Source organism: Anarhichas minor, unplaced genomic scaffold, assembly GCF_050575085.1.
Source record: "Anarhichas minor isolate MPS153535 unplaced genomic scaffold, ASM5057508v1 ptg000030l, whole genome shotgun sequence".
NCBI classification, from domain to species: domain Eukaryota; kingdom Metazoa; phylum Chordata; class Actinopteri; order Perciformes; family Anarhichadidae; genus Anarhichas; species Anarhichas minor.
In genome coordinates this window covers 4,965,031-4,977,605 of record NW_027466476.1, presented here as the reverse complement: position 1 = coordinate 4,977,605, position 12,575 = coordinate 4,965,031, and the positions used below count along the sequence as shown (strand labels likewise).

The following is a 12,575-nucleotide window of genomic DNA, read 5'->3' as shown; positions in this document are numbered from 1 at the left end:
GGAATATTGAATCATAGCCAATTGAAAGGAAAGACGGTCTATGTGCGTACAACAAAATTCGTACAAAAGAGATCATGATTAAGGTGAAGCATTGCATAATCAATCACTTAAGTAAAGTAGCTGCTGTAGCATAATCTTCTCGACCAAAGACTTTGTATCACTGAAATCCTTTGCTACTGCATTTTAATAAAGCTGCAAACATGAAACATACTCGTGGTTACTGCCAGAATGTCATTAGATATCTGAAATGACTAAAGCTAAAGACATTCACACATACTGTTGGATTATGACCAAGGGCAATAAAAACTGAATTCCATAGCAGAGTGTCATTACCTCGCTTAGGTCCAGCGTAGGCCAAGCAATAACGGTTTCATTTGATACAGTTGGTCTCATACAAACAAACAATGTGATAACAGTTTATACCGTGGACCTTAATATTGGATGTCTTATCAAAGGTCCATGAAAATCATGTATTATTGAGCATAAAGTGCCAGACTTGAGATGGATGAAAGATAGGAGAACAGCCTCAGACACTGCAGAGCTGATTCGTGTTACCCCACTTACACTTGCAAATGGACAGATTGCCTCAAGGGCCAGATGAAGTGAGTCGGCTCTGTGGATTTCTATTGGAAATCATTCCCCCACTTGTTTCCTCAAGGTTTCTGCCCATCAACAACAGAAGCCTTGTGGCCATTCAGAAGTCAGTCTCAAAGCCTTTTCTGTTTGAACACATTCAACCACAAAGCGCGTAAAAGGGCACAAGAAGGTACAAAACTGCCACAGGATTGCAACCATTTGTGTAGTACGGCAAAAATAGTTTTTCTTCTGCAACCACAGCGATTATCGACAGGACAAAATAGAAAGGGAGTGACGTTTGTTTCCTAAGTGGAATGCCATCTATTTGGATAAGAGTAGTGCTTTATAGGAAGGCTCACTCTGGCTCACTCTGTGTCATTTCTTGAGATTCTCATCTGCTGTGGTCGCAGTCACATTCAAGCAAAGAAAATGTGAGAATCAGAGGAAGCAACAGTTACACTATACTTCCTGCAATTACTGTCGAAAAATACATCGATACTTAAAAAAAGCCCCAAAAAGTGCAGTACATGAACATGACGTAGGGGACGAATAGGAGTATACTGTAAGCTTACCATGGATACAACAAAGTTCAATACAAACAAGCACATTACTTGTTAAAAACATATATAGACACCCCTGCACTTCACATCAGTGTCACCATAAATGATGCACAAAATGAATACAATGAACACACAGACTTCACAAAAAATATTCTAGATTATCTTTCTGATTATAAGTCCAGTCAAGTTGTTATATATCAGGCATGACTATTTTTTACAATTGTGGCTTTGATGGATAGAGCTTTAAAACAGTTTTTAAGATAGTAAACGCATTACTTTGAAAAAAATCTATTGATAAAATGAATAATGATGTCATTTATTTTCCTCTCATAACTTACTTCAAGCATCAGGGCTGTCATACAAGTTTAAATGAGAGAGCATAGACAATACTGATGTCAGGTTAAAAAAGCAGTGTCTTCATATGGAAGAGAAGTGAGGAATCTGAAATGAATGCTTTTATCTTCCCAAATTGCATACATGTATGAGATGTTCATACTGCCTAATGCAAGTCAATTATTTGGGCGCCAAAGTTAAGGGGTGTGAGGGGCAGATGAGCCCTGCAGGTGGACCATCTGCACACTAAAAATCAATCTGTGATGTCTAATGCAGTCCAGAAGTTATTTTGTGACAAACTGCTCTCATGAACACACTTGATCTGTGCTGTTAACATGTGTGTACAAAGAGCAAGAACTCCAGTGCAGGTTAATCAAAGTGTTGGCACACAGAGAACAATGGCTGGGTGTGTCATTCCCACCTACAAAATATTTCAAAAAAACCACTGGAGACTGTGTTGTATTTCACATACGACTGATGGCAGGGTCGCACAAAGCAGAAACATACATTGCATGTTTGATCACCTTGCACACCAAATGACATAGCCAACAAACTTGTTATTTTTTCTCTTTTCCCATAAACATAAACAATACATAACCCACCTGAGCCGTGACTATTATCAATGTGAGGATGTTTCTTCTGCAACATTACCTTGTGTTGAAACACGACACATTTGGTCATCCAGAGGTTTTAGCTTCATCATGACATGCATCTGACTTAAGGTGCCGAGTCTCTACTCAAACACAGGGACAGCGTTTACATTGGCAGGAAGCTTATTCTAAAGAGAACACTCAAAGAGAGCTGCGCAAAGTGTGCACTGTGCAGACAAGCAAGGTAGGCCACTTGTCAAGAGAGGAGAAAGGAAGAGGTGAGCAAGGCTGAGTATGTGCTGTGTCTGTCTTTTTATCTGCACAGTGAGTGCAAATAATGGCACTTGAAAGCCTTAGAAATTAAAAAAAGACTGTATGAGGTTACGTCAGGCAACGAGAGTTTAGAAGTCAGCAAGCATGGGTTGTTGTAATAAAAGTTCAGTGTGGAGCTAAGGTATTTACAATAATTAGCTAATGTCAGCAAAGACATTCTCAGCATTAATGTATCTATTTTCTACTATAAAGTATTTGTCAAAATGTTTCTTTCATTTTTTTGTTTTTGAGCAACGTATATTAATTTGGCAGTACTCTAGAACAAGTACTATGAATGTCATGCCATAAAGATTTATGTCCGCAGAATGGTAGGAAAGCGTTTTCATGGATATATAATGGAACAGTAGGGTTTTCCTTCAACCCTCCTTCAGAGATTTTCTAAATAACACTCCATGATGATGCCCTAGAGTTAGTCAGTGTTTTATATGGGGTCTAAACCTAAAAGCACCTTTCTTTTTGGCTTAGACATTGTATGGTCCAGTGCACTCTTTAAATACAGAGTCAATCAATCATAATGCAGCTTTCTCCTTCTAGTACTTTCTACTGCCACGTCTCTCAAACTGAACAGTGTGTGTGTGTAACAATATATGGTGAACTTACCCCGGGGGTCGAATCCAGATTCACTTTAGAGTAAAAAAATAACGCAGCTCAGTACTCCGTATGAATGCCCCTGCTTTTTGTTGGTTTTTGTCCCAGAGCACTTAAGACCTGACAGATGATAAAAAGCAGCCCTGGGGGGACATCAGCTAAAGGTGGAAAGTAAACACTCTCTGTCTCTTGCTCTACCAGCTGAACTTGTTTTTAGTTTGTGCTAGTTCTGAAAGTATTTTTTAGGTTTTTCTACTAAAACATTAATTGTTGGACTTCATTATACATATTACTAGAGTTAAAATGCCATGCTGGATTGTTGTCCTGGACTTTCATCAGCACTTTTTCATCAGCTACACTGATCATTAACAATATATCAAATTACTATGTGCAACATGAAGGGTGTAGCACATGAATAGGAACCCACAGAGAAGAATCCACCAACTCTGCAATTTCCCCTCAGTGATGTACAGTATCTTATCTCATTGCAGTTCATTGTTTTGCTTTTATGTTAATGTTTTGGTTCATTCTCATTGCTTTCTTCATCCTCATTTCCAGAATGAAGATGATGTTTTCAGTAAAAAGCTCTGATAAACCCACAGTACGCTACCTACCCAGCACCAAACAGCCAATATATTGGAGCATTTAGCAGCTTTCAGGAGTTGGTGGAGACTAAACCAGAGCACAAAGTGGAGTGAATATTCAACTTAAATTTGTCAGAAATACATTTCCAAATGGATGTTTGCCAAAAGATGAGTTATTGCTAATTTAAAGCTGCACCACATCTTGGCATGAGAGACACTGACTGACTTCTAGTAGCCCTCCCAAGATATTGTGATTGGATAAGAGACATTTCTAAACTAAACCAGGCTGATCGAGGCAGATGAAAAATTCCAATTATTTTCATTATTTCTGTTAGCATGTCAATATTGTCGCTCTGTCAGTGTTCAGAACCACTCTGGTCTCTATGGTTAATTAAAGGAAGGCACAAAATAACATGAAAACCTGAGACGTCTTCTGATTGCATTGGATAGTTTATTATTCTCTGTGGGTGAATACAAGTTTAGTGGCTGGATAATAATCAAACGATGCTGTCTCTCTTTGCTCATCCAGAACTCCAGCTATGATTGGATGCTCCTTTGTGGTTGACCGGGAATACTTTGGCGAGATCGGTCTGCTGGATCCTGGCATGGAGGTCTACGGAGGCGAGAACATCGAGCTCGGCATGCGGGTAAGGACCACCGATTGTCACTGTTGCCGCTGTTTAAATGCATTCAAATTGGAATGAGATTTTGAATAATAATTTGAAATGTAGACTTTTTTTCAACTCAATTAAAAGTCACATATGTTCAGCAGAAGATGAAATTGCTCAGAGAATTGCTGCAAGAAAAGTTGGTTTTTAATGTTTCCCAGCTACGGGGGAACAGTTGAAGATACAAACCCCGGGGCGTCAACAGAAGCCATGATTAAACTTTGCAAAGTTTCTTAGATGGGAGTGGAGGAGAAAAAAAATCTCCTTAATGCTAATCTTCAACCAACCCAAAGGCTCTAAAGTCTGTATACGGAAAATGTAAATCTCTTTTGCTGCTGCTTTGAGTTGAATTTAACGCTTCATGTGAGCGAAAGGGCTCGCTGAAGAACTGTTTAGCGTTTAAATTCAGAAAATGTTTCTCTCCAGCCGAGTGGAACCATTCTGAATCCAAAAGCACTCCTTTAGCTTATTGGAATGAGATATGCTTGAAAGATCTCACTCCTTCATTTAACGTCGTCCCCACATCCATTTCAAAATCTTGAGACGGCTTCAACGACACCTCTGAAGTGACGGACACCTTTGAAACAGCACTTTAACGGAGGCTGGAGATCTTGATTCACAATTTGCTGCCGTGCTTTAAGCCAGAGACGTTGACAGTTGTTGTTGACCATTTCAGAGCATCTCATTATTCCACATGAGTGGCTTTTCCCCTACATCATTAGCATGTTTGTTTTTTTGCCATCGCCAATATCGACACAGTCATCTAGCTTCTTGTGTCTTTCTCTGATTATTTTTTTTTGCCATTATCATGGAGTGATAACTCAGCATTATGTATTATGTGCCAACTGCCAACAGCCTCCCACAGATTACACAGTGTTTTCTCATTCAGCAGAGCTGCTTATATGTACCTAACAAACCATGCAACTGATTAGATGAAGTTCGTGGGGGAAGATCAATTCAGCTACAGCAGCTAAATAAAGTTAGAACAACTCTATTGAATTGTGCAATATGGTGTAACAGTGAACTTCTTTTGGCTCTCTCACACACAAGCGCCTCGTTGATTATTATCACAATGAATATCTACTGGAGCTTTTTGATTCATTAAGTAAAGAGAATACTGTCTGTGAACACTATGCCATCACCGATGCAATTACCTATCCTCCTGTTTGGCCTGTCTTTGCGAAAATTAAACACATGCCACAGAAAAAGGGGCTATTCAGCACATGTACAAGCTTGAATAGAGCTGCAGTTAACAACCAGCTTCAACCATCCGCAATGTACTAATGGAATGAAGATGGGCTTCTGGCGAGTGGACGGCAATTACTCCTCTAAGACTACTGCGGCTCAGGAAGCTTATTGTAGTGCCGGCTGAGGAGTTGCCATTTCACATAGGCTTGATTGACAAGAACATGTTTAACAATTAGCCAGGGCAGCTCACAATATCTGAACCAGCCTGGGACAATCTGACTATAGGTGGTGATGAAACGCAGAGTTCACACAGAAAGGTTGTGGCGTATTTATAATTTACGGTGAGTTCCGGCTTCTGAAGATTGCTCAGGGTAAAAAGACTTCCAGGATCTAAAGAACTAGCCTCTTTGTAAGCCGAACGGCGGCTAGGATGTGCTAGGGCTGATTATACAGTACACTGCATGTGGTGTTGTTTCTGTGAGGAAGAGAATAAAATAAAACCAAGGGAAGGTAAAATAAATCATAGATCTCACTGAAGTTTTTTGTTTGATCACATGTGAAATAATTTACAGGGAAGGTCCCGTAAATGAAAAGAAAGGAACAGTCACAGGATGAAACTACCGACAGTGAAAATGTATATTTAAAAGAAGCTCTCAGCATGATGTAGTGAGTGATAGATACATCCTCTGCAGCCACATCACTAATACATTCATTATTGGAGGCTATACATAATCATTGCAAAATGGACTAGAATCAACCGGATGTATTTTTGCTGTTATGGATTGACTACTGATGCTGCTTAACCTCATAACACATTTTTCCTGTCTATTAGCAACATGGGAATTTGATATTTTCACCTTTTAAATAATCATAAATGTTTGAACACAAACATTTTGTTTCCCCAAAAGGCTCCTTTCGCAAACAGAGAAAAATGGTCGGGGACTGAAATTATGAATTCTGCCAGAAGTGTCAATATGAGTTTATCTTGTAATGTGTCTCCCACCCCTCCTGCAATGCTGAGTCTTTGCTGATATAGCATCTCAGGAGACCGGGACATTGCCTTTCATTTCAAAGTTCCTGTGGGCACGAGTTTTATCCTGTAGTAAATCTGTGGACTGAAACCGTCCAACAAATATTTTAATTGTCTTAATTATATTTTCTATTAGGGAATATCAATGTACCTCTTAATCTGCATTCAGACCACCATAAAACGTAAACTCCTTCACAGAGGGAATAATGGAGTGTTTACTTTTCTCAGTATGATAATTGTGTTAATTCTACATTTATATTTTTTTCCAGTAAGGAAACAAAAATCACGTTTTTCCCCCCTTTTTCTGTTGAATCACGACAGAAAACAAAAAATGTAAACAAGATTATAAATCAATATCAAAACAATTATTTGCAGAAAAGGCTTGTCTACACAGGAGGTGTTTCAGCCATGTTTTTCAGTCATCCGCTTCATCCGAACACAATCTTAACACCATGACGTGTACTAATTTGGTTTGGTTTGAGTCTAGATGGGTTTACCTCACACGATATTCCAATGTGCTCACCATCCAAACTGCTTCATGAAATCTCTTTCTCAATACAATCAGTCACCTCCAATTCCAAGAAACTGAAGTGTGATCTCATGCCATCGCCTGCTTGTCTCAGTGACATTTATTAAACTCACCAGGAACTCTTTTCAAAAGTAATGAACCAAAAATCTTTTTTTTTTTTTTCTTCTTTCAAGTCTCCATAACCACCTAGGCTGGGCCTCGAGGCATCTGGTCATTATCTTTCTGTTGTGAGAAGAATGGAGCTAATTAAAGTCAAGCGGTACCAAGACTAGATGGAAGTGGGACATAATTACACTTCACTTGCTCCCCTCCGCATCCAAAGCAGAGTACAGTGTGATGACAGTTTACAGTACAAGAGTTCAGTACATTTATGATTTTACGTTCAGAGACATTTTTCATCAGTTCTATATATAAAATATTAAACAGAGATTGACCACTATACATAATTCAAAAATTTCAAGAGTACAGTGTCCATTGAGCAGGGGCTTTGAAACTGTGAGGGACGCCTCCCCAGGGGGGCAAGAAAGAGATACGGCGAAGCTGAAAGAGACGGGTGCATGACAGCGTTCTGAACTGTTCTGCTGCAACGCTCTTCTGAATAACAGGAAGCTGCAGCTCATGGAGCCAGTTAAGGTACTTTAAAAACCCTTAGTATCCAATTCCCACAATTTGCGTCAAAAATAGTAGTCCTTCTCATACCTCAGTCGACATACGATACGCATATTTCAGGTTCTGTGTAACTTCTGTTCCGGCTTCCATAGAAGCGCAGCTCATATTTAACTTCTAAGCAGTTCGCTTCAGTTTATTCTTCAGTACAGAGTGGTGCATGGGATGTTTTCATTGGATTTTAGATTATGGCAAAAAGTAAGTTCTGTGGCAAACACAAGTTTATGATTCTTACATGTTTTGTTTAGCAAGGTCATTTTTACAAATGAACACCACTTTTATGATTTTTGAAGCGTAAATGCATACACAACGAGGCTGTAAAGGCCGACTAGTGGTCGACGTGATGAACATTTGTAGTTTCATACTTGTTAGCAACCGCCTGTTTTAAGACACTTAAAGTATAAAAAAGAAGGCTATTAACTGATGAAATTCATATCCTAGAACAAAACCTTGAAATCCCTTAAGCTTGTGTTACCCCAGACCTTATTTCGAACCAAAAACCCATTCAGAAAACCCATCTACTTAAGAGACGAGTGAACTGAAAGTGCAGAAATGCTGACTCATATATACGGGGCACTCTATTGTGTCGTAAAGAACATTTATTCACGGCCAATTCTTGTTGATTATTGTTTAACTGTATCAACCTTTATCTAAAAGATGGATTATGTGTTGACAAAGATGCAATAGTTATCAACCACAGAATAAACCCAAGAGCCTATTTTACGGTATGCTGCATCTTTTGCCACCCACTCCTTCCGTGTCACAGTCCATCTATTTTTTTCAGATGGTAATGTTGTTTCCTGGAAAAAAAAAGATAAATGAATAAACAAACTGTGAAGTGAAGCCAGTAAGGATGATTTCAGTCGGCACAATAACAGGTGCTGCTTCAAAGCAGTTGGTAGAAGCAGTCAGATGTTCTTTTAGTTTATTCTGAGAACATCTGCCCCACTGGACACTTTTAACACAGTTGATTAACCTCACAAGCCACCTGGATTTGCAGATACAAATGGATTCAAAGGGAGTTGGTACACTCCAAATGTTCTGCTTTGGTAAATGCGTGATGACATACAATACAATGTAGTGTAACAACCTCATGTTTATATACAATATGCAGTTTGTTCAACCTTTTACTGTTGTGCTCATGAATCTCGGATATAAGCATTAATGTTACAGTTAAACATGATGTTTTGAGAATGTGAAAAGGATTGTTTGAATGAAACAGAGATAAGTTTTAAAATTTGAGGTAAAATCTCTTACCTATAAGTGCAGTCTGTATTTTAGAGATTGATGTTGTGTTTTGTTCTAATGCATGGGTAAGAGTTAGGCAGGGGATAAGGAAGTGGGCAGTCAGTGTGATAGACACAAGCTGAATTTACCTTTTATGTTGTCCCTGTGGTGGCTGTATGTGAAGGCTCCCAAGCTATGCCGTAGGCTACTTTGTAGCTGAGATACAACTGATGCTGGTAGCTCATTGATCAGAGTACAACTTGAAGCATGATGAAAAAAAAGCCATTATCTTCTTATCAGTAACTAGAGCTTTTGCTACAAAAATAAAAAAATAATTAACAAATTAAAAAAACGTATTACAAGCTAAAGTCAACTAAAGCCTTTTCAGTGCGGTAACAAACATGTATGACACAATCTCTGACATGCGCCTCCTCTTAACAAATGTTCAGCCTGAAAACTGTCTTAACAATAACCACAAAAAAGCCCAGTAACCCAAAATTAGCAAAGATGTTTGTGATGAAAGATTGTAAACACAGTTACTGTGTGGAACTTTTAGGTGTCTAGGTTGGGACTCCTATTAGACCTTACATCAAGTATAAATCAGGCTTACATTAATAATCAGGGGGACACATGACTCTAAACACAATCAAATACACATTGGCTCAGCTCTTCGAAGATAGTGAGCCTAAAGCTCGAGACTGCTGTTCATTTCAGTGGTGAAATCATCTTCATTCAGTCGGCCAAGCCCGTAAATCTCAAAAACAGGACCATGAGATTCAGAAAGTAACTGACAGTTGTGTGTTTTGTTGTTGTGGTTTTCTGTCAACTTTCTGAAAGGATGCGGCAAAATACCAGGGCTTGACACTGGTCCTTTACCAGGACTAACAGATTTAATGTTAATGTCATCTGCAGGCTACACTGAGTTATCAGGGGCTGCTACAATAAGCTCAGAGCAAGTAACTTACTGATAAGCCCATTTCCTTTTGGGAACAGCAAAGCTATCTGCACTCTCTCTGCCCCCATTCATAGCATACCGCACCAAGAATTCTCTTGTGCTGGTATGTGTTTGTGCAATACATAAGACAACCCACCAAAGCACACACACACATGCACACACACACACACACACACACACACACACAGGGCCATTCAGATCACACAGATTGTAACTTGAAAATTTACATTTCTGACATGTGCCCTATTAGAACATCTGACCAAACCTCTGCGACTCCTACAGGCCGCAGCCCTTCACAGAAAAATAACTCACCTTGGAGAGGACAGGAACGTCGTTATGAGGAGGCATTAAGCCCCAGCCATCTGTGGACACCAGTCATTCTGGTTGCTTCAAAATCACTGGTATGGCCATGTCCATCGAGCCGCAAATGACATAAGGCACTGACCATATGTGAGCCATCTCCAACAAACTGAGTCATTTCAAAGATGAGAACAAATCTTAGTCATCTGAAGACTCCTGGTATTAAACCTTTTCAAATGGAGGAGACAAATATGGAGAATTATTGGATAAATACCATAGTGAGGAATGCTGCAGGAGCCTGTGGACAAGGCACTGTATAACAAACAATCTGGTAGTTGGTGCAGCAACGTATCTTTTATTGACCTCTGCTCATGTGGGAACATTTTTTGTTACAGCGCTGTGGTGCTGTGTTTTCTATCCCCTCACAATGCTGCTGGTTAAAGACTAGTTCAGGTCGGGAGGACTCAAGTTGTGTCCGTCTAGTTCTTGACTTGGTCCAGAGCTTGTTTAGTCTCAGTCTTACTTTGGCCTTGACTTGCAGTAGGTAGCCTTTTCGACAGCCTTGCTCTGTTTGCTCATCCCATCACTGCTAGATGACTGATTTATTCTCTCACAACACAGTCAAGCTCCAACATGGGAGGAACCATCTGCTCTCCATCCCTACAGCCCGCGTAAAGGTAACAATATCATTGGATATTGATTGGGCATTTGTCTTTTTCAATGCCTGCATTATTTAGTGGCTGAATCAATCAGTTGGGGCTTAATGGACTCAGGTTTACTTACTCCATGGTTCATTACTGTATGTTCCAGTCTGCATCCGTCTAAGGAAGGAGAGACAAGTGGGAATAGATGCAGCTGGATAAGTTGTGTATACAAGACTCAGATGAGGTATTGTTTCAGAGGAATTACTGCGGCTATGAAGGACTTACCGCCGAGATATGGCGAAGTGGAGCAGCTTTGCATATGCTTTATGTTGTTGTGGATTTTAACGTAGGTTTTGCATTCAATCAACTGACACAATAAAAGTTGTTGGTGATTTGCATTCATGCGTCTGTGTGTTCCATGCATAGATAATTCAAGACTTGTATTGTCTTGCTTTTACTTCAGTTCCTGCTGATCCAGGCTTTCCCTGTAATTTACGCCTCAACAGATTGTGTGATTGGAAAGTATACTTTATGTTTTCCTTCAAACAGTGGCATGTACTCCTCAGCCTATAATGGCTTTGGATAGATGACATGGCTTTCTGAGCATCAGCATACATCAGAGAATTGCTGCTTTGGTGCTCAGGGCCAAAGGGATAGGTAATTAGACAGACCTTGTCAGCTTACCTATTATCCATGTGAATCATAAACTTCATTAAAAACCTCTTTCAAGAGTGACTGCAGATACTCCCTCCTTAATTTGAGCACATTTTGACAAGCTAATTAAGATAATTTCAGATGAACTGTGCATTTCACATCCTTCTGCTATTCCATACAATTGATAGAGAGAAGCATCAAAAGCTCTTTCAGTGCCATCACCAGGAGATACAGTAACACTTATTAACAAGCACGGATTGGCTCATTCATTATCTGAGCATTAGTTAGTCTGTTCACGCAATTGTTTCTCTTAGATGTCTCAGACTCAAGTTGAAATCTTAAAGTAATCTGACAAGGCCGAAGTATTTGAAGAGTACTAGCAAGCAGTTATTCGGTCGCACCAGCAAATCGGCAGGAATATCAAAGACGAAGGGCAGCAACTGGATGAAATTAGCTCTTGACAGGCACAGTTAAAAGGGCCTCCGCATCTATCTATCTCTCCATCAACATCCTCCATTTTATGGATGTATGAGGAGGAGAGGCGGGAAAATAAGGCATGCAATGAAGTGATGGGCCGTGGGGAGTGGCTCATATCCAGCCTCTCAATGGATGAGGGAGCGTTCAGTTCCCAACGCTTTGAAACATCGCTCATCATTACGCAAGACTTGAGAGGAAGGGAATGGGAGAGGCTAGCATGGCAATGATTCTGTCCAGTGTGACACATTAACTAACTGGGGGAAATTCCCACAGAAAGTCAACAATTGGTGTAGAATAGCATAAAGAAAAAACACTGAGGTCTCAGTGTACTCTGGCAAGGGTAACAAAACTGGAAAGAATAGTTTAACATGTTTTTATTCACTGAATATCACTCTGTAAAGATGTAGCTAACAACAGTAGCTAGGTAGTGCAGCTTGGCAAAAAGACTTTAAACAGGGAGAAACAGCAAGTTTGGCTCCAAGTGGAAACATTACATTGTGGTTAAGTGCAGGAGTAAAATTGCCCAGTGACCTCCCAGCCCAGTATATAGTCTTGAAATGCAATCTATTGGTTGTGTGTTGTCTGTTTTTCTTTTTGTGTGGCTCAGGACGAAAATAATGCCAATAGAATGTCAATTAGGATCCTTTTTCCTGTTGGACACACAAATTAAATG

At 39.8% G+C, this 12,575-nt stretch overlaps 1 protein-coding gene across 1 annotated transcript in view; it reads left to right on the top strand.

Annotated features, from left to right (window-relative positions):
• galnt9 (polypeptide N-acetylgalactosaminyltransferase 9) overlaps window positions 1-12,575 on the top strand; it is a 68,445-nt gene that overhangs the window by 32,088 nt on the left and 23,782 nt on the right. Inside the window, exon 6 of the mRNA XM_076104614.1 lies at window positions 4,094-4,211. Within this exon, the coding sequence (XP_075960729.1) occupies window positions 4,094-4,211 (118 nt within the window). The remainder of the gene's footprint in view (window positions 1-4,093; window positions 4,212-12,575) is intronic.